The sequence below is a fragment of the Mauremys reevesii genome, linkage group 3 (genome assembly GCF_016161935.1).
Source record: "Mauremys reevesii isolate NIE-2019 linkage group 3, ASM1616193v1, whole genome shotgun sequence".
Taxonomy (NCBI): Eukaryota; Metazoa; Chordata; order Testudines; family Geoemydidae; genus Mauremys; species Mauremys reevesii.
Genome location: NC_052625.1, coordinates 45,657,433 through 45,679,511, shown reverse-complemented (window position 1 = coordinate 45,679,511; position 22,079 = coordinate 45,657,433). Strand labels below are relative to the sequence as shown.

The following is a 22,079-nucleotide window of genomic DNA, read 5'->3' as shown; positions in this document are numbered from 1 at the left end:
TTATTTGTACAGGTAATGACTCTTTCCTTTGGTCAGGTGCTGATGAGATGGCACATTCACTGACCCAGGACAACGAGCAAGAGTATGAGCCAGACGGACTCCCGGAGGTGGTCAGAAAAGGTAATTGTTACTTCTTTAGAGGAGAACGGTCCACACTGGGGGGAGAGTGCGCGCGCACGCTTATCTAAATAATCGTGTTGTCATAGGTGTGACTTGGAAGCATTGTAAAAACTTGGACATCATTGGCCAAATTCAGCCCTCGTATAGGTTGCAAGAGAGGGATTCTAGGCCCAGCCATTCCCAATATAAAACACCTTTTTCTTCTGGTTGATAGGAAGGGGGGAAATTTTTGCTTAAACATTTTTAGCTAAATGTTTTTTCATTTAAATGTGCTGCATTGTCAAAGCCGAAATGTATTACGGAGATGTATTGATTCGGACAAAGTTTTTGCTGAGCAGGGAGGAAGGCCCCCAAATTGAAAGCCTGATGTTTTTTGATTCAATTTCATTTTATGAAAGCATTTGAAAGGCTTATGTTTTCATTCCAATCTAGAATAAAAACAAATTCTGAAACCTCGAAAGGGGTCGCAAAACAGAATTGTCTCCCTCTGGCCGGCTCTATGTAGAACAATAGAAGAGACATCGTTTTCAGATGGAAATGATTTTCCAGTTAATGGTGTCCCTTTAAAGGAAAAAGAGAACATTTGCTTGGGGAAAACTCTTTTTGCCATTTTAGTAGAGTTGCTGTTGCACAGATCCACACCCTTGCCTGAGTTCACCTATAAAATTCTAGGAATGCAAGATAGTCCTAATAATTCCCCCATTCTATGTTATTCAGTGAGTAAATGCCATTTTACTTTCTTAAATTATTACCCGTTGTCATCTCCATCTTGAATTGAGCAAGATCAGATTGATTGGAACAATAAAGTAATTTAATCAACTGTGGTTAATGGCTGTTGTTTATTTTTCAGGCTTTGCTGATATTCCTACTGGGAAAGCCAACCCCTGTGTTTTGCGCAGAACAGCGCTAAACCTAAAGACCAGTCCCCGTCTTGCTGCTCAAAGCCAAAATTTGTCACCATATGGCCAATGTTTACAAAAAGGCAGGTCAGCTAATTTTGCCAAGATCTCTAAACCGACAGCTGGTGGCAGCAAATCAACAAAGGTAACTGATCGTCAAAATGTATCTGAATGTGCAGGGCATGGGAAATCCACATAATGTATTTATCTCTCCAAGAGAGTTTGAAGATATGCCATGTTATTCATACCTCCTTTATATCTGCCATGAATATAGTGAAGACCAGGTCATCAATGTACATAAAATGAATAAAGCTTGGCACATAACAAAGATCTGGGCATAATGGTAAACTTAAAATTGTTGGTATGATCAAATCTGTGATCTCATGCCAAGTGCTCATTAACTTGGTAAATGGGAATGAGGTCAATCTTCCCACTTTAATGCTCATCCCAAATATTTGATTATTTCTTGAAAGGCCTGGATGCCTAGAGCAGGGCGGGGGGTGCGCGTGCATATATGGATTACACGCAAAAGCACTCAAAAATTCGTATATGCTGGAATTAAGGTTCCTTGGCCCAATCTCCCTGCTCAGCCAGCCCCAGTTCTCTTAGACTCATAGACTTTAAGGTCAGAAGGGGCCATTCTGATCATCTAGCCTGACCTCCTGCACAACGCAGGCCACAGAATGTCACCCACCCACTCCTGTAACAAACCCCTAACCTGTGTTTGAGTTACTGAAGTCCTCATATCGTGGTTTAAAGACCTCCAGGTGAGAGAATCCTCCAGCAAGTGACCCGTGCCCCATGCTGCAGAGGAAGGTGAAAAACCTCCAGGGCCTCTGCCAATCTGCCCTGGAGGAAAAATCCTTCCCGACCCCAAATATGGCAATCAGTTAAACCCTGAGCATGTGGGCCAGACTCACCAGCCAGACACCCAGGAAAGAATTCTCTGTAGTAACTCAGATCCCACCCCATCTAACATCACATCACAGACCACTGGGCATATTTACCTGCTAATAATCAAAGGTCAATTGCCAAATTAATTGCCAAAATTAGGCTATCCCATCATACCGTTCCCTCCATAAACTTATCAAGCTTAGTCTTGAAGCCAGATATGTCTTTTGCCCCCGCTACTCCCCTTGGAAGGCTGTTCCAGAATTTCACTCCTCTAATGGTTAGAAACCTTCATCTAATTTCAACTCTAAACGTCCTAGTGTCCAGTTTATATCCATTTGTTCTTGTGTCCACATTGGTATGAAGCTTAAATAATTCCTCTCCCTCCCTGATATTTATCCTTCTGATATATTTATAAAGAGCAATCAGATCTCCCCTCAGCCTTCTTTTGATTAGGCTAAACAAGCCAAGCTCTTTGAGTCTCCTTACATAAGATAGGTTTTCCATTTCTTGGATCATCCTAGTAGCCCTTCTCTGTACCTGTTCTAGTTTGAATTCATCCTTCTTAAACATGGGAGACCAGAACTGCACAAAATATTCCAGATGAGATCTCACCAGTGCCTTGTATAACGGTACTAACCCTCCTTATCTTTACTGGAAATATCTCGCCTGATGCATCCTAAAACCGCATTAGCTTTTTTCATGGCCAGATCACATTGGCGGCTCATAGTCATCTTGTGATCAACCAATACCCCAAGGTCCTTCTCCTCCTCTGTTACTTCCGAATGATGCGTCCCCAATTTATAACCAAAATTCTTGTTCTTAATCCCTAAATCCATGACCTTGCACTTTTCACTGTTAAATTTCATCCTGTTACTATTACTCCAGTTTACAGGGTCATCCAGATCTTCCTGTGTGATATCCCGGTCCTTCTCTGTGTTAGCAATACTTCCCATCTTTATTAGCACAGTCCCACTTTTTGTGCCAAGGTCAGTAATAAAAAGATTAAATAAGATTGGTCCCAAAACTGATCCCTGAGGAACTCCACTAGTAACCTCCTTCCAGCCTGACAGTTCACCTTTCAGTATGACCTGTTGTAGTCTCCCCTTTAACCAGTCCCTTATCCACCTTTCAATTTTCATCTTGATCCCCATCTTTTCCAATTTAACTAATAATTTCCCCTGTGGAACTGTATCAAGTGCCTTACTGAAATCGAGGTAAATTAGATCCACTGCCTTTCCTTTGTCTAAAAAATCTGTTACCTTCTCAAAGAAGGAGATCAGGTTGGTTTGGCACGATCTACCTTTTGTAAAACCATGTCGTATTTTGTCCCAATTACCACTGACCTCAATGTCCTTAACTACTTTCTCCTTCAAAAATTTTTCCAAGACCTTGCATACTACAGATGTCAAACTAACAGGCCTATAGTTACTTGGATCACCTTTTTTCCCTTTCTTAAAAATAGGAACTATGTTAGCAGTTCTCCAGTTGTCCAGTAGAACCCCTGAGTTTACTGATTCATTAAAAATTCTTGCTAATGGGCTTGCAATTTCATGTGACAGTTCCTTTAATATTCTTGGGTGAAGATTATCTGGGCCTTCCAATTTAGTCCCATTAAGGTGTTTGAGTTTGGCTTCTACCTCGGATGTGGTAATATCTACCTCCATATCCTCATTCCCATTTGTCATCCTACCATTATCCCTAAGCTCCTCATTAGCCTCATTAAAGACTGAGGCAAAGTATTTGTTTAGATATTGGGCCAGGCCTAGATTATCCTTAACCTCCACTCCATCCTCAGTGTTTAGCGGTCCCACTTCTTCTGTCTTTGTTTTCTTCTTATTTATACGGCTATTGAACCTTTTACTATTGGTTTTAATTCCCTTTGCAAGGGCCAAGTCTACATGGCTTTTGGCCTTTGCCTTTCTAACGTTATTCCTACATGTTCTGACCTCAATAAGGTAGCTTTCCTTGCTGATCATTCCCGTCTTCCACTCCTTGTGGGCTTTCTCCTTTTTCTTAATCATCTCTCTGAGATGCTTGCTCATGTAGCTTGGTCATCAACTCCTGCCTATGAATTTTTTCCCCTTTCTTGGAATGCAGGCTTCTGATAGTTTCTGCAACTTTGACTTGAAGTAGTTCCAGGCCTCCTCCACCTTTAGATCCACAAGTTCTTCAGTCCAATCCACTTCCCTAATGAATTTCCTTCATTCTTTAAAGTTAGCCCTTTTGAAATCAAAAACCCTAGTCCCAGATCTATTTTTGTTTATCCTTCCATCTAGCTTGAACTGAGTTAGCTCACAATCACTCGAACCAAGGTTGTCCCCTACAATCATTTCTTCTATGAGGTTCTCACTACTCACCCAAACCAAATCTAAAATGGCATCCCCTCTTGTTGGTTCTTCAACTACTTGATAAAGGAATCCATCAGCTATCACATCCAGAAAAATCTGAGCCCTACTATTATTACTAGCACTTGTCCTCCAGTCTATATCTGGGAAGTTAAAGTCTCCCATAATCACACAATTCCCATTAATGTTTACTTCATTAAAAACATGAAAAAGGTCTCTATCCATATCCAAATCAGCTCCCGGCGGTCTCTAGCTAGCCCCAAGCACCTCAGGGGAGGTTCTAGTAGCTTTCTTTCCCATTGTGATTTTTGCCCAAATAGACTCTGTCTTATCCATTCCATGACTTCTTATTTCTTTACAGTTAACCTCATCATTGATATACAATGCTACTCTACCACCTTTGCCTTAATCTCTGTCTTTCCTAAACAGCACATAGCCTTCAATACCTGTACTCCAGTCATGACTACTATTCCACCATGTTTCTGTTATCCCTATAATATCCGGTTTCACTTCCTGCACCAGTAGCTCTACTCCCTCCATTTTATTACCTAGGCTCCTCGCATTAGTGTACAAACATCTTAATTTTTGCCATTTGGCTTCACTGACATTCTTTACCCGGTTAGGCACAGACATTCTACTCCCAGTATCACCCATTAGACTGGTATCTACACTACCCTTCCTCCTTATTTCCATTCTCCGACCCATGGCTGTATCCTTTCTTACTTTGTTTTCTTCCCTCTCAATGTTAAGAAGGGAGATTACCCTTTTATGGGAATTTTGGAGATTACCTGGACATCTCCCAACCATCTTCCCCAAATTCCTAGTTTAAAGCTCTCTTAATGAGTTGTGCCAGCCTCTATCCTAGAAGTCTATTTCCCTCCTTACTCAGGTGAAGTCCATCCCGAGAGAACAGTCCTCTGTCCATGAATGCTTCTCAGTGGCCATACATCCCAAAGCCCTCCTCATAGCACCACTGCCTGAGCCATCTGTTGATCGCCATAATCTTTTCACACCTTTGTTGCCCTTCTCTAGGAACAGGCAGGATCCCACTGAAGATCAGCTGAGCCTCAATTTCATTAAGCGTCTTCTTCATTTTCCAACTCTGCAAACCTGTTCCTGAGCTCTATTTCTCCTTCACTGGCCCGTCTTTTTCTCTGCCTGGTTCTCTTAGTCACGTGCTTCCACCGTCCACTTTCTTCACCCAGCAGTCTCCCCTCAGAATTCTTTGGTCCTGCTTCCATCTGCAAGATTGAGCTTTTCCCTTCAGCCTCCTCATGTCTTTGCTCCATCATCTGCTCGAATCCCCTTCTAAACTCGACCAGAGTTTCCACCTGCAACTCCAGTCCTCAGACCTTTTCTTCCATCAGCTCTATCAGTCGGCACGTTAGGCAGACGAAACTCTTTTCAGGTACCCCCTCCAGGATCATGTACATGCAGCAGCTTCCATATCCAGTCAGCCTCATTCTGTCTTTCACTGCTGCCTCTGTATCGGTCATAGCCTTCCCACCTAAAACCTGTAAGTCCAGGAAACACAAACTGAAGCAAACCACCACCACCTACAGCAAAACAAACCCCAACAGGCACCAGAACACCAGCAGAACACCACCCACTCCCTTCACTAGCCTGTCAATTCCTCTGCCTAAGTCTCTTAGTCTCCTCTGCAAATTCCCCCTGCAAACTCCCTCCTCCTCCTCCTCCTCTTCCTCCTCTTAGCTCTGTGTCTTCTCTCAGTATCTCCTCTACATTCCTTTCCCCCTTCCTCAGCCTTCTCTCATAGTTTTCCAGTCCTAGCATTGCCTACCAGCTCCCTGCCTTGGCCCCCTCCCCGCACCCCCATTCCAGTCCCAATCTTGGCATACTCCTTGTCCCAGTCTGACCCTCCCGCCCCCGCCCCTCCATTTGTCTTTTGTCCCCTCTGCATTTGAGTCCAGTATCTTCCTCCACCAGCGTGCTTGTGCAGCAGCTTGGAGGGATCATTGGGAGTTTATTAAGAGAAAAGTTCCTGCTCTCAGTTCTGGTGCCTGGACCAAAGCAGCTGGGAAGAACCGTTGCAGGGAAACTCTGGCTTTGATCCTTAGAGGCCTGGGCTGGAGCATATCAATTGCTCTGCGGGGATGGCACAGTGTGCCGTGTTTTCACATCCAGGAGCTGTGAGGAAATGGCACATGTGCAGTCACTCTGGGGGGAATAGCTCATGCACAGTTTGGTTAGCACTAAGAGCTGTGCGAGATTCAAGTATACTCAGCGAGGATGAAATCTTCAGAGATTTTAGCTGCTACAGGTCTAAGAATTCTCTCTGAGTATCTGTGGTTTTTTTCAAAGGCTTATAATTTGGCCAAATGTGGGCAGGTTTTTGTGGGGATGGCAAAAAGCACATTCTCTGCACAAAGGCCACTCCCTGCCAAATTACAAGTCCCCGCCCCAACACATGGAGTTTTTCAAAGAAAAGTTGCCAGAATATTTTAATATGAGAAAAATGTAGATTTCCCTAGCCTTGATCTTGGGAATAGCTTAACCATTTTGGCTGAAATTCTGCCTCTGTCCCCAACCCCTGAAAATTTCAGCCCAAGCAATTAAAGTTTGTAAAGTTAGAAGCAGCAGAAAACAGGGTGGTCTTGTAATGGGAGGAGTCAGGTCCCTTAATAATAAATGGTCCTATTAGCTTTGCCAGTAATATATGTTGGTAACAATTCTGTTTTTGCTGTTGCATTGCTGTGAACTTAGCCAATTTAAACAACACACAAGATCATTCTTTAAATAACAATCTCTACAAAAACAATCATACTTCAACAAACTGTTTAAAGAGCTATTCTGTTCCCAGAGTTTTCATTTTTAGGGCCAGACCCTGAAGTCTTTTCTCAGTCCTTATGCAAACTTGATCTGATTTTTATCCTTTGCTTTTTATTAGTGAGGACAATGGAATGAAAATTGATTTCTTTCTTTAGAAGTTCTGGTACTGAACGTTGTCTTAATGCTCGTATTGTGATAGCCTCAACCAGACACTGGTCACTGCATGTCTGCAATCTGAGATTTTGTCCATTGCTAGAAAAACACTGTTAGAGTGAAGGAACAATTAGAGAGGCGGCACACTATCCCCACAACTCTTGGGTCTAATAAGGAATGCTTCCACATTCTCTGCTTTCAGTGGTAAAAATCATTTATGTTTAGATTTAGCCTTATATTTCTCAAGCTACTATTACAATGACAGAAGTGTAAGGACTGTCTTCCCTTTTTCCACTCGACATCAACATTTTAACAGCTTTTATTTTGATAAGTATTGGCACTAGAAGGATAAGCCCTGATGCTCACCTGGGACACAGGACCCACATCAGTGTAAGTGGGATGAGAATTGGGGCCAATTACCTAGACTATCAGAAGCTTTGTCATTCAGGATTTCAATTGTCATGAAGCACACATTTATAACTACTGAAGTTTTAGCTAACTGATGCTAAAATCATGTCAGAATTTGGTGGGGAGTGCAGGAGAGACAAGGACGATTGTAATAGCGGTGGGGACTGGAATTTGAGATAACCCCAAAGGTGTACACATTGTGAAATTTTTCAGCAGTTTTACAAAGCTAGTGTTGACCATCACAACAAACATATTGTGAAGATTATGTTAAACATTTAGAATGACATGACATTCTCCTGACTATTTCATAATACGTCTGGACAGGATATAAGGTAAGGTAATAATTGGAGATATACCAATCTCCTAGAAGAGGAAGGGACCTTGAAAGGTCATCAAGTCCAGCCCCCTGCCTTCACTAGCAGGACTAATTTTTGCCCCAGATCCCTAAGTGGCCTCCTCAATGATTGAGCTCACAACCTTAGTTTTAGCAGGCCAATGCTCAAACCACTGAGCTATCCAGATATCCTCAGCAGGCTAGTATAAATGCTTCAGGACTAAACAACTTTTTCAAGTGCTATCATATTTACAGAATAAACTATAGGACATTTACAAATTCATTATGAAATATCAGTAATTAAATTTAAATTACATATCTCAAAATACAGTTCTGCAGATTAGTGATTGAGCAAGAAGAGACTAGACAAGACTAGACAAGGAACTCCTGTGTACTACTCCTTAGCTTTGCCTATACCTTGTTAAATTATGTGACTTGTGATTTGTAAAGCATGGATGATAATGTCCATTCTAAACTTGAACATGGTGAGGAGTAGGTAGTTGCTGTAAAGCATTCTGCATAGCGCTGTTGTATTTTCAGAGTGATAACTATAAACATTGAAGATTCTTGCTTTGAGCGTGTGTCTGCTAATTCATATTATTCAGTCGCTTGGAATGGGTCTTTCACTTCCTGCTGGTAATTAACAAGGTTCTCCCATACCGCTAAAGCATGAGAATTTTTTTGTTTGTATTGCAGGTAGATGATACTCAGCAGCGCCAAGCAGAAACAGCTATTGAACCTATGGAATCAAGATCTCCTCTTTGCATGAAGAAGCAACACACACAAGCTGTTGCTGAGAACTCAAGGGAGAATCTCCACACACACCAAGGCAGATGTTCCTTGAGCACACAAAAACTACCTGATCAAAATGAACAAGACAAAAACTGTATGGTACAGTAAACCTGAGTAGTATACCATGAAACAAACCCTAACCGCACCCCTTGACCCCTTAAACTCTGCCCCTTCACCCCTTAAACCCCACCCACCTGTCACAAGAAGTCCGCTCCGGGGAGTATTACTCCCAGGGTCAAGATGCCACATGACCGCAAGCAAGGTGTGTCACGTGACCATCCTCTACCACTCAGGAAGGGTTTCAGCCACTCGGGACCACCCCGAGAGGAGATTTGACCAATCAAGGCAAGTTCTGGAGTGGAGTGACCCATCTGGATGTGGGTCATGTGACCCCTCTAAGAACTCCGCCTACTTCCCTCTACCAATCAGGATGGGGTTCACCCTGATAGGACCTCCCTCAGAGGAGATTTGACCAGTCAGAGTGAGTTCTGGGGTGGGGTGACCTGTTCGGAAGTGGGTCGTGTGACCCCTCTAAGAACTCCTCCCAATGCCCTCTGCCAATCAGAGAGCAGCACCATTACCCCATAAGTCCCAGCTCTGGGCAGAGGAGGCCATCTCTTACCAAGGACACGTGTTTTAGAAATTGTGGAAAGGCTACTGAGAGGAAACGTGGACTCCTTTACCACCCCCATGAGAACTTCGGACTTTGTTTTAACCCCGAGCACCTTTAGACCGTTGATGGATATGTTGGAATCCGACCCCGAAACCCTTATTAGGCACCCCGATGAGTGTGACGGCTTCTCATTATTTACCTTCCTAGAGGTGGAAAGTGCTCATGGCTTGGGGGAGTCACAGGCAGACAAGGTGAGGTCTGAAAAGAGGCAGAAAAGAGGTCACTCAGGTAAATGAATTATTAAAAAGCGATGGTCAAGGATAGGGTGTAATGGGGCTAAGAACCAGGGATTGCATAAATTAAAAACAAGCAATGGGGTTCTTACACTGTTTGTTTTCTGAAAATCTCTCAACAGCTTGATGATGCTGTGACAGTACCTCCCATAAGGATTTTGACAGTACCTCCCATAAAGCTTTATGGAAATAATGCTTAGAATGTGTTTTATGCTACATATGCCATGTTAACACATCTCCATAAAGGTTATGATCTGCTGAATGTATTAATCCTATTTGTATGCATGTATCATTTTTGTATTCAAAGTTATGAATGTTGGCTGTGTACTGGCTTGATTTCTAAATAACCTTAGTAGAGCATTTGGTCAGTTCCTGGAGAAAGGAATGTTGAAATTAAGTACCTAATCAAGAAACACTGAAAGGACAATGGATCTTGGAATGCTCCAATCCACATAAGAAGTCTACTTGAGGAAGTTCAAGGTAGCATGTAAACAATGGATGCTCCCTGTAAAAACTGTGAGTCATGCATGGACATGTGACTTGCCCAAGTGACTGCAAAACTCCATCTTGGAGCTGGACTTGGCACAGGAGTGAGGAGGGGGTCTCCACCCACAAGAGAAAGTCTATTTAAACCCCTGGGAGAGCCCTCCATTTTGCGTTCAGCTGGCTAAAGAGAGAGCCCCCACCCTCACCCTCACCCCCACCCCCACCCCAGGATACCTGAAAGAAATTGGAACAAAGGGCAGTGGCTGCAGGGGGTGTGAGTGATTGCTGGACCCAGGCTAAAAGGAGATTAGTCTGTAAAAGGGAGCATTTTGGAACTGGTGAGGATCTTATCTGTATTCAGTTTGATTAGATATAGATTTGCACATTTTATTTTATTTTGCTTGGTGACTTACTTTGTTCTGTCTTTTACTACATGGATCCACTTAAATCCTACTTTCTGTCTTTAATAAAATCACTATTTACTTATTAATTAACTCAGAGTATGTATTAATACCTGGGGGAGCAAACAACTGTGCCTATGTCTCTATCAGTGTTATAGAGGGCGAACAATTGATGAGTTTACCCTGTATAAGCTTTATACAGGGTAAAAGGGATTTATTTGGGTTTAGACCCCACTGGGAGTTGGGCATCTGAGTTTAAAGATAGGAACACTTCTGTTAGCTGCTTTCAGGTAAACCTGCAGCTTTGGGGCAAGTAATTCAGACCCTGGGTCTGTGTTGGAGCAGACGGGAGTGTCTGGCTCAGCAAGACAGGAAGCTGGCAGGGAAAGCAGGGCTTGAAGTAGTTTGGGAACATCAGGTGACAGCTCCCAGGAGGTTTCTGTGATCCAGCCTGTCACAGTGGCATAGTCAGCAGAATCTGTGCACATCTGATTGCTTTGAGGTACTGGTAGTGATTTTAAGTGAGTTTTGAGTGTGGTCGGTGGCTGGAGAACAGACCAAGTGGTTACTGGTTTGTTATTTTCTGTTTGCTTATTTTGGGTAAGGGAAGTAGGGACAGAAAAGGAAGCAAAATAAGTAAGAGACAAGATCTGAAGATGCTAAAACTGCACAGGGTGCAAATTGCCCAGAAACCTGGGCACTGTGAAAGTCTCTGTTAACGAAGAATCCCCTGAGCTGAGTGCATCCCACTTTCAGTGAACTGCAGAGGGGATGTGGCCCAGAAGAAGAAAGCAGGAAAATGACTAGCAGTGAAGCAGCTAACAAACTAGGGTTGGCTAGACTGGAAGCAAAAGAGAAAGAAAATGAACATAAAAGACTAATGGAGAGGGAGGAGGCTGCCCACGAGAGAGCTATGGAGGCAGAGAGAGCAAGGGTGGAGGCAGAAGCAGCTTTCCACAAGAGAGCTATGGAGGCAGAGACAGCAAGGGTGGAGGCAGAAAAAGCCAGGGAAGAGGCTGCCCACGAGAGAGCTATGCAGACCCAGAGAAAGGCCCATAAGCATGAACTGGCTGTAATGGAGTCAAAGAGACAAAAGCCTCCACCTGCTGGCTCCACTTCCCCAAAAATTCATAAATGGGAGCAACTGTGTCCACAGTATGAGGAATCCAGCGAGATCACCGAATATTTCATCACCTTCAAGAGACTGGGCACCCTGCATGCCATCCCTGAAGATCAAAAGATGACCACATTGATAGCAAAATGGACTGGTAGAGCTCTGGATATATTCAGTAAGATGCCTATTGATGATGCTTCAAACTATGGTAAATTTAAGGATCTGGTTTTGAAAGAGTGAACGAAGCCTGTCCACCGTAGATTTGCTGTTAACCTTGTGTCTTTTGCTAATTCACCTATGGGATAAAACAAAGGAATTCGTACTAGTGTTAAACCCTTTAAAGATGTGGGACATACCTGCTTTGTGGAAGAAACTGTTGTACATGCTAGGGATGGTGACAGGAGAGCCCCACAAACATGTTACTTTTCAGCCTACACCTGTAAACAGTCTGGAAGCTTGGAACAGCAGCAAAAGCATAACAGCCCCATGCTGCTGTGTAGGAGGGGAAACTGAGGCACACCGCCTCATGGCATTGGTGGCTAAATGCCAAAACGCCTCCACTGTAACAGATATCACTGTCTGCGTTCTGTTAACAATACTACACCCCAACCTGTTTTCTGGCATCTGAGGACCAGGACCCCCAAAACTGGCTAGGACCCTTAGGAATGACCTATGGTTTAAAGGTACTTGAAAGGAGTGTGACCAAAGACAAACAGGGATTTTACATGTACTGCCTCCGCCATGGACAGTGTCCAAGTCTCTGGCAGTAAGCTCAGGGGGAGGGTGTGACGGTACCTCCCATAAGGCTCTATGGAAATATGCTTAGAATGTGTTTTCTGCTACATATGCCATGTAACATATCTCCATAAAGGTTATGATCTACTGAATGTATTAATCCTATTTGTATGCATGTATCATTTTTGTATTCAAAGTTATGAATGTTGGCTGTGTACCGGCTTGATTTCTAAATAACCTTAGTAGAGCATTTGGTCAGTTCCTGGGGAAATTAAGTACCTAATCAAGAAACACTGAAAGGACAATGGATCTTGGAATGCTCCAATCCACATAAGAAGTCTACCTGAGGAAGTTCAAGGTAGCATGTAAACAATGGATGCTCCCTGTAAAAACTGTGAGTCATGCATGGACATGTGATTTGCCCAGGTGACTCCAAATCTCCATCTTGGAGCTGGACTTGGCACAGGAGTGAGGCGTGGATCTCCACCCCCAAGAGAAAGTCTGTTTAAACCCCTGGGAGAGCCCTCCATTTTGTCTTCAGCTGGCTAAAGAGAGAGCCTCCACCCCCACCCCAGGATACCCGAAAAAAATGGGAACAAAGGACAGTGACTGCAGGAGGTGTGAGTGATTGCTGGACCCAGGCTAAAAGGAGATTAGTCTGTCAAAGGAGCATTGTGGAACTGGTGGGGATCTTATCTGTATTCAGTTTGATTAGATATAGATTTGCGCATTTTAAGCTGCATACAGGGTAAAATGGATTTATTTCGATTTAGACCCCATTGGGAGCTGGGCATCTGAGTGTTAAAGACAGGAACACTTCTGTTAGCTGCTTTCAGGTAAACCTGCAGCTTGGGGCAAGTAATTCAGACCCTGGGTCTGTGTTGGAGCAGACGAGAGTGTCTGGCTCAGCAAGACAGGGTGCTGGGGTCCTGAGCTGGCAGGGAAAGCAGTGGTAGCAGTAGTCTGGGCACATCAGGTGGCAGCTCCCAGGGGGTTTCTGTGATCGCACCTGTCCCAGATGCCTTTCTAGAGGCCTCTGAGAACTTACACGTTGGTAGCCCTGTGGGAGTAAGTCTATCATGCATCAGCTGTTTTTGCTCATGTCTGAGACACAGATCTCAAGAGGAAAATCTGGAAAAGGACAAAATGGACTTCCTTATGGTAGGGGTCACCCCACTAAAGCTCCCAACTTCCGGGGGGGTGTAATATAGTTAAACAGAGCCGTCTGTGGAGACATGTCATGTACCGTGTTTTACTCACACAAGTATGGAGCAGGGGACACATTCGTATTGACACATTTAAATAAGTTTTATTAATCGCCTGCTTTAACACAACCTTTTAGAGCCGCCTGTAAAAATGGACGCCATGACCCCTACCATAAGGGAGTCTGAGCTGGTTCCTGTTGTCAGTAGCTACTGGTGTGGTGCCCTGCAATGGACACAGCTCAGTCAGTGGTGGGGCTTTCCACTGCACCCTAGGCCGGACAAAGATGTGCTCTCTGGTACGTATTCTTATACACAGGTGCAGAACAGATTACTCATCACTCCTGATGCATTGAGGTGCAGCCCCTTTGCACATTACTGCCTTTCTCCTGGCACAGGTCATTTCGAACAAAGCTGTCCATCATACAGTCTGTCCATCATATTATCCTTTCCTATTGTCTATTCATCATATTGTGCTTTTATACTGTCATTAGGCTGGGTCTGCCTGTTCCTTGTTATCTGTGTGGGATGTGTTCATACCCAGCTGTTCTGGTGCTGTCTTGGCATACGTTCCTAAGAACATAAGAACGGCCGTCCCGAGTCAAACCAAAGGTCCATCTAGCCCAGTATCTGTCTACCAACAGTGGCCAATGCCAGGTGCCCCAGAGGGAGTGAACCTAACAGGCAATGATCAAGTGATCTCTCTCCTGCCATCCATCTCCATCCTCTGACGAACAGAGGCTAGGGACACCATTCCTTACTCCATCCTGGCTAATAGCCATTACTGGACTTAACCTCCATGAATTCATCCAGTTCTCTTTTAAACGCTGTTATAGTCTTAGCCTTCACAACCTCCCCAAGTAAGGAGTTCCACAAGTTGACTGTGCGCTGCGTGAAGAAGAACTTCCTTTTATTTGTTTTAAACCTGCTGCCTATTAATTTCATTTGGTGACCCCCTAGTTCTTGTATTAAGGGACTAAGTAAATAACTTTTCCTTATCCACTTTCTCAACATCACTCATGATTTTATATACCTCTATCATATCCCACCTTAGTCTCCTCTTTTCCAAGCTGAAGAGTCCTAGCCTCTTTAATCTCTCCTCCTATGGGACCCTCTCCAAACCCCTGATCATTTTAGTTGCCCTTTTCTGAACCTTTTCTAGTGCTAGAATATCTTTTTTGAGGTGAGGAGACCACATCTGTACACAGCAGCTGAAACCCTTCCTCTTCTAGCAGCCCTCTTTTTGCCAATTTCTGTGAGCAGGGCCTGCCTCTGGCTCACAGCCTAAATTTGCTTAGCAACATCTTGACCCTTACTTCAGATCAGGCCTCAGGCCTCATCTCACTACAATTCATTCTTCCATTTTGTCCTTTTCCAGATTTTCCTCTTGAGATCTGTGTCTCAGGCATGAGCAAAAACAGCTGAGGCACGATATATTTTTTCCCACAGGGCTACCGATGTGTAAGTTCTCAGAGGCCTCTAGAAAGGCATCGTCAAGCTGTTGAGAGATTTTCAGTAAAGAAACAGTGTAAGCACCCTACTGCTTGTTGTTAATTTATGCAATCCCTGGTGTCTGCCGTGGCACCGACAATATCCGCACCGTTAACTCTGGCCATGCAAGAGCCGTCGAGTCCGGTGCTGGAAAGCTCCCTGGTACGAACCGTGGTCGAGCTCGCTATTAAGCTGCGTCAGAGCCGCCTGCTCCGCAGCCCGAGCGCTCTCCTAAGTTGCACTGCCCGGCACCTATACCTGCTGCGGCACCGACGGTATCGGCACCGTTCACTCCGGCCATGCAAGAGCTGTCAAGTCCGGTACCGGAAAGCTCCCCGGTACGAGCCATGGTTGAGCTTACTCTCCAGCTGCGTCGGAGCCGCCTGCTCCGCAGCCTGAACGCTATACCAACTCGGTCTGCCCGGTTCTGATACCTGCTGCGGCACCGACATTATCGGCACCGTCGACTCCGGCCACGCAAGAGCCGTCGAGTCCAGCACCGCCGGTGCGGGTTATATTGTCGTTCGGCAAGCCTGCCTTGCTCAGACCACCCTGCGTCGGCACCTCAGAGCAGCAGCATTCACGATCGCGGTCCCGCAGATGTTCTCAGTCCCGTCGCCAAGCCAGGTGTCGGCACCGCTCACGGTCCTGGCACCGTTCTCCATTTCGGTACCGGTCGTACTCGCGGCACCGATCAGCGTCCCGTTCGCCGACCTGGCACACTCAGTGCCGATCCAGCTCCCGGCACCGCTCCAGGCTCTGGACTCCCGTAGCCACTCCCGGCGTCCAGCCTCGAGATTTCGGTCAACCTCCCGGCACCGCTCCGGTCACAGGTCCCATTTTCGCTCCCGATACCGGTATGCCTCCCGGTACCGATCCCCGGTACCGCGTTGAGACGACATCAGCTAGAGAGGTAGACTATGCCCAGGGCTTTTAGCTCCTCCATGGCCATCCATTCGGGTGTGCACACCAGAGTCTCCCACGTGCCCCAGGGCCAGGACCCTAACCCCCATCAGTGGCTACCCTGTACGTCTCGGGCGTGCCGTCAGGCCAAGGGCCTACCTGTGATCCGATCTCGCTCTGTTCTGTCAGAGCACTGGGTGCCAGAGGCGACGGTTGGCCGTCCCCCTCCAACCGGTACGGAGGAAGCCCAGTTCAGCCACCGGATTCCCACATCCCACCAGATCAGGAGGTCATCCAGGAGCGTGAGCCCACACAGGACCCACTTGTCCCTGGCCTTTCTTCTCCCTCCTCCCCACCTGAGGCGCTGGCAGGAGCGTACTCCTTCGGCCTCCCCCTAATCGGCTTGGGGGCCCATCAGGACCTCCCGAGATGAGTGGCGTTCACTATGAATCTCCAAGTGGTCACTATCCCGCCCGTGGGCTCGGGAGTTGAATGCGTGTGCATGGTATCCTCCAGGGGTGACGGGTACCTGTAGGTACGTCTTTCCCCTGCCCCCTTGCCACTTAGTCCGTCAATAAAATGCAACGCCATGGCCGACAGGTACCAGCCCCTAAATTCAAGGAGGCTAGGCGAATGGACTCCCTGGGCCATAAGATGTACTCAGCAGGCGCCCTACAACTTCGCGTTGCAAACCAGCAAGCCCTGCTCAGCCGTTACTATGGGCGGCGCTGGGAGACTTTACAGAGTCGGTTTCTCTGAACTTCTGTCAGGGGTTTGATGCCCTCCTGGAAAAATGGAACGAAAGTGGCGAGAGCTTCCCTCCAGGCCTTGTTGGATGTAGCTGACTCCGCAGCCACGACTCTGGCCTCGGGTGTGGCCACGAGGCACATTTCATGGCTCCAGTTATCGAGCCTCCCCTCGCAGCTGCTGCACACTATACAGGACTTGTCCTTCAATGATAAAGGCCTGTTCTCACAGCTGACCCTAGGCTGCAAGGCCAAAGGACAGCAAGGTCACTATGCACTCCCTCTCGGCATATGCATACCAATGTCTCACCGCCGACCTTTCCGCCCAGCCTCACCGCCCTTACCCTGCGCCTAGACAAAGACAGGGCTTTGCCAGCAGGCGTCGCTGAGGCAATCGTAGGCGTTGGTCGGGACCCCAAAAGGGCCAAAATCAGGGTCCTCCTAACCACCAATCGGGCAAAAGCCTTTCCCTCCTCGTCCACCTTAGGCACCCCTCTCACAAGCAATTCCTTTTGCAAGACGTGCGGACGCTCCTTACCATCGGAGCTATAGAGGAGGTCCTAAGGACGAATGGGGCAAAGGGTTCTAGTCCCTCTGATTCCTGATCCCCAAGGCGAAGGGAGGTCTCAGACCTACCCTAGACCTGCGGGAGCTCACCAAGTTCATGATAGACCTGGAGTTCCGCATGGTGTCCATGGGACCGTCATCTCATCCTTGCATCCCGGAGATGGGTATTCCGCCCTCGATATAAAGGGCGCGTATTTTCACGTCGCCACTTATCCTCTGCACAGAAGGTACCTCCGGTTTGTGGCCAACCATAATTTCCAGTTTACGGTCCTCCCGGCTGGCCTCTATACAGCCCATGTGTATCCACAGTGTCTGGCTGTAGTCGCCGCCTCTCCGCCACCGTTGGATACACGTTCTCCATATCTAGACGATTGGCTCATTCCAGGGACCACCGGGGCCCAAGTTACCACTCATGTGGGCGTTGACAAGGTCCTGTTCCTGCGTTCAGGCCTGATGATCCATAAAGAGGAATCCACCTGATTCCCACACAGGGAATAGACTTAACTGGGGGCCACCCTGGACTCCAGTATCGCACAGCCTGCTTACCTACGCCTTGGTTTCACGCGATGGTAACCATTGTACAAGGTCTATGGACCTTCCTGACAACTGTGGCTTGAACTTGCCTAGGTTTCCTGGGTCACATGGCTGCCTGCACGTTCATAACCAAACACGCCAGGCTGCGCCTCCGTACACTTTAATCGTGACTCACCTCGGTGTACCACCCGGCCAAAGGTGACATGGTCATGGTCGCCTCGATCCCCCCGAGCGTCCTAGGCTCCCTCAACTGGGGGTCGACGCCCTCCCTGATGTGTGCAGGGATGCTGTTCCATCCACCTCACCCCTCGGTGTCCCTCATGATGGATGCCCCATCTCTCGGCTGGGGTGCTTACTTGGGTCAATTTCACACTCAAGGCTTTCGATTGGCTCACCAGCTGGCCTTGCACATCAATGTCCGGGAGTTGAGAGCAGTCTGCCTTGTGTAACAGACGCTTCAGCAGCACCTGCAAGGCTGTTGTGTCTCGGTGTTCACAAACAACACAACGGACACGCATTGCATAAACAAGCACGGAGGAGCACGGTCCTCCCCTCTTTGCAGGGAGCTATCCAGCTCCGGGACTCCTGCACAGCCCAATCGATGGACCTGGTACCGTCCTTTCTCCCAGTGGTCCGGAGCACTCTGGCGGATCGCCTCAGCAGATCCTTCCTGTCTCTCAAGTGGTTGATTCCTCCGGATCTTATCCATTCCGTTTCTGGAAGTGGGGTTTTCCCCGCATAGTCCTCTTCGCTCTTGCGAGAACGGAACGAGAGGGAAGTTCTGCTCATTCCAAGGCCTCTCCCCGGGCTCGATCTTGGCTGCTTTTCTGATGCCGTGGGCGAGCCCTCTGCTGTACGCTTTCCCACCGTGCCTGCTGGTTCACAGGGTCCTGCTAAAACTCCGCAGGGACAGAGCGCACGCTATCATGATCGCTCCGGCGTGGCCTAGGCAGCACTGGTACACCATGTTACTAGACTTGTCGATAGCCAACCCTATTCCCCTGCCTCTTTGCCCAGACCTCATAACGCAGGATCACGGCAAACTTCACCACCCAGACTAGCAATCCCTGCATATCACAGCATGACTGCTGCAGGTCTAAACCGATCCGAGTCACGTTGCTCTGCCTCGGTTCTACAGGATTCTCCTGGGTGGTAGGAAGCCTTCCACTTGGTTAACGTATCTGGCCAACTGGAAGTGTTTCTCTTGCTGCTACGAAACACAATGTTTCTCCCACCGAGGTTCCGATACATTTCATCTTGGATTACCTCTGATCTTTCAAACATCAGCGCCTGGCGTGATTCATCATTAAGGGCCTCAAGGGCTTGGGGCATTTATACCCCCAGTTTTGCCGCCCCGCCAAACCTGGGTCTTCAACCTGGTTATAAGCAGTCTTATGCCTGCCCCATTCGAGCCACTGACAACATGCTCGCTGAGATACCTGTCCTGAGAGAGAGTTTTTTCCTTGTAGCCTTTGCATCGGCCAGACAAGTCTCTAAGCTTCAGGCTCTCACAGTGGACCCACGGTGCACTATGTTTTGCAAGGACAAGGTGCGGTTGTGACCACGTCCGGCCTTCCTCCCTAAGGTGCTGTTGACCTTTCCTATCATCCAGGATATCTTCCTTCCGGTCTTCTTTCCGAAGCCACATTCATCGCGAAGGGAGCACATTTGCCCTCCCTAGACGCCGTAGGGCGCTCGCTTTTTATGTCAAGCGGACAAGCCCTTTCGTACGCCCCAACTCTTCGTTGTCTTGGCAGACCGGATGAAGGGCCTACCTGTCTCCTCCCAGAGGTTTTCATCTTGGATGACGTCATGCATTTGCACCTCCTGTGACTTGGCCCATGTTCCATCGAGCCACCTTACTGCTCGTTTGGAAAGGGCTCAGGCTTCTTCTGCTGCCTTCCTGACTCACATACCCTTCCAGGGGCTATGTTGTGCTACTACCTGGTCCTCGAACCGGACCTTTGCCTCTTTGGTCTAACTGTCCAGAGATCATGCAGCCTTTGGCTCAGCAGTTTGCATTCTGCAACATCTCACTCCGACCCCACCGCCTACGTAAGGCTTGGGAATCACCTACATGGAATGGATATGAGCAATCACTCGAAGAAGAAAAGACGGTTACTCACCGTTGTAACTGTTGTTCTTCGAGATGTGTTGCTCATATCCATTCCACACCCACCCTCCTTCCCCACTGTCGGAGTGGCCTGCAAGAAGGAACTGAAGAGTGGGTGGGTCGGCTGGTGTATATATCTGGCGCCATGGTGGCGCCACTCCAGGGGGCGCCCAGCCGACCCACTGAGTTGCTAGGGTAAAAGTCTTCCGACAAACATGCACGCGGCACGCACACACCTACATGGAATGGATATGAGCAACACATCTCGAAGAACAACAGTTACAACGGTGAGTAACCGTCTTTTCCTAGCCCCATTACAGCCCATCCTCGACCGTCGCTTCTTAATCATTCATTTAACCGAGCGACGTCTTTTCCATTCACCTTGTCTGCCGGTGACTCCCCCAAGCCATGATCGCCTTCCACCTCGAGGGGGGTGGACAATGAGAGGCCTTCACACTAATCGGGATGCCAAACAAAGTTTTCGGGGTCGGATTCCAACGTATCCATCAACGTTGAGTCAAAGGGTCCTCCTTGGAACTGTCACCGAGGTAGCGCTTTCTCCACACAATTCCAAAGGTGCTCGGAGCTAAAACAAAGTCCAAAGTTCTCAAAGGGATGGTAAAGGAGTCCATGTTTCCTCTCAGCAGCCTTTCCACAACTTCCAAAACACGTGTCCTTGGTCAGAGATGGCCTCCTCTGCCCAAAGCTGGGACTTATGGGGCAATGGTGCTGCTCTCTGATTGGCAGAGGGCGTTGGGAGGAGTTCTTAGAGGGGTCACACGACCCACTTCCGAACAGGTCACCCCGCCCCAGCACTCACTCTGATTGGTCAAATCTCCTCTCAGGGTGGTCCTATCGGGGCGAACCCCATCCTGATTGGTAGAGGGAAGTAGGTGGAGTTCTTAGAGGGGTCACACAACCCACTTCCAGATGGCTCACTCCACCCCAGAACTTGCCTTGATTGGTCTAATCTCCTCTTGGGGTGGTCCCCAGCAGCTGAAACCCTTCCTGATTGGTAGAGGATGGTGGGAGAATTTCTTAGAGGGGTCACACGACCCACTTACGGACGGCTCACCCCACCCCGCAACTCACCCTGATTGGTCAAATCTCCTCTCAGGGCACTGCTAATGGGACAAAACCCATCCTGATGGGTAGAGGGCAGTGGAAGGAATTCTTAGAGGGGTCACATGGCATACTTGCTTCTGGTCATGTGGCTATCTTGACCCCAGAAGTAATATCCTCTGGGGCGGGACTTCTGGTGACAGGAGGGCGGTGTTTAAGAGGTCAAGGGACAGGTTAAGGGGTCAAGGAGTGGGGTTAGGGTTTGATTGATGGTAGGGCCCTTACGAACAATGTATGAAACAGGGAGAACAGCATCAGTACCAAAGGAAATGAGAAAATATGGCATTAACATTCTTGGGATCAGTGAGATGAGGTGGACGGACACTGGTATGTTAATACTGGACTCTGGTGAGACAATTTTTTATTCAGGACTCATAGATGGATATCACCATGAAGGGGTGGGCATCATTGTCGACAAAGAGACGAGAAAGAGTTTGTTAGGATGGAGTCCTGTTACCTCCAGAATAATAAGAGCGAGATTCTTCTCCAGATATGCGAAGACTACTATCATGCAATGTTATGCACCTACTGAACAAGCTGAGGAGGAGGAAAAAGACTTGTTCTATATCAGACTTCAGGAAGAGATACTTAAGACCCCATGCCACGACATCCTGATTTTGATGGGCGACTTCAATGCTAAAGTCAGTTCCAGCAATGCCGGGTCTGAAGCATGCATGGGGCGGGAAGGAGTTGGAGAGAGAAGTGACAACGGTCAACGATTTGTAGACTTATGTCTTGAGAATGGACTGGTAATAGGTGGAACAATCTTCCAACATAAGACAATACACAAGCTGACGTGGATATCACCGGATGGGAAAACCAGGAATCAAATTGATCACATTGCAATTAATCAGAAGTGGAGAGTGGTTGGCACCTTATGCTCCACAGGGAGTGAATAAGAAGAAGAAGAAGGGCCCTTATACTACTAGCCTGCAGTTATATCACTTCAGATCAAAATAACCATTGGAAGATGAATAGTTTTCATGACTATGTATGAAAACTATATGCTCACTATTTTTTGTCA

At 47.2% G+C, this 22,079-nt stretch overlaps 1 protein-coding gene across 4 annotated transcripts in view; it reads left to right on the top strand.

The window, feature by feature from the left end:
• LOC120401236 (centromere protein F-like) overlaps positions 1–22,079 on the top strand; it is a 136,894-nt gene that overhangs the window by 102,554 nt on the left and 12,261 nt on the right. For 3 of the 4 annotated variants that reach the window (XM_039530942.1, XM_039530939.1, XM_039530940.1), the window contains exons 7-9: positions 37–120; positions 971–1,164; positions 8,640–8,829. In XM_039530942.1, coding sequence (XP_039386876.1) covers positions 37–120; positions 971–1,164; positions 8,640–8,829 — 468 coding nt within the window. Of the gene's footprint in view, positions 1–36; positions 121–970; positions 1,165–8,639; positions 8,835–9,457; positions 9,482–22,079 lie in introns of those variants that run through there. The other variant, XM_039530941.1, reaches the window with a different exon arrangement.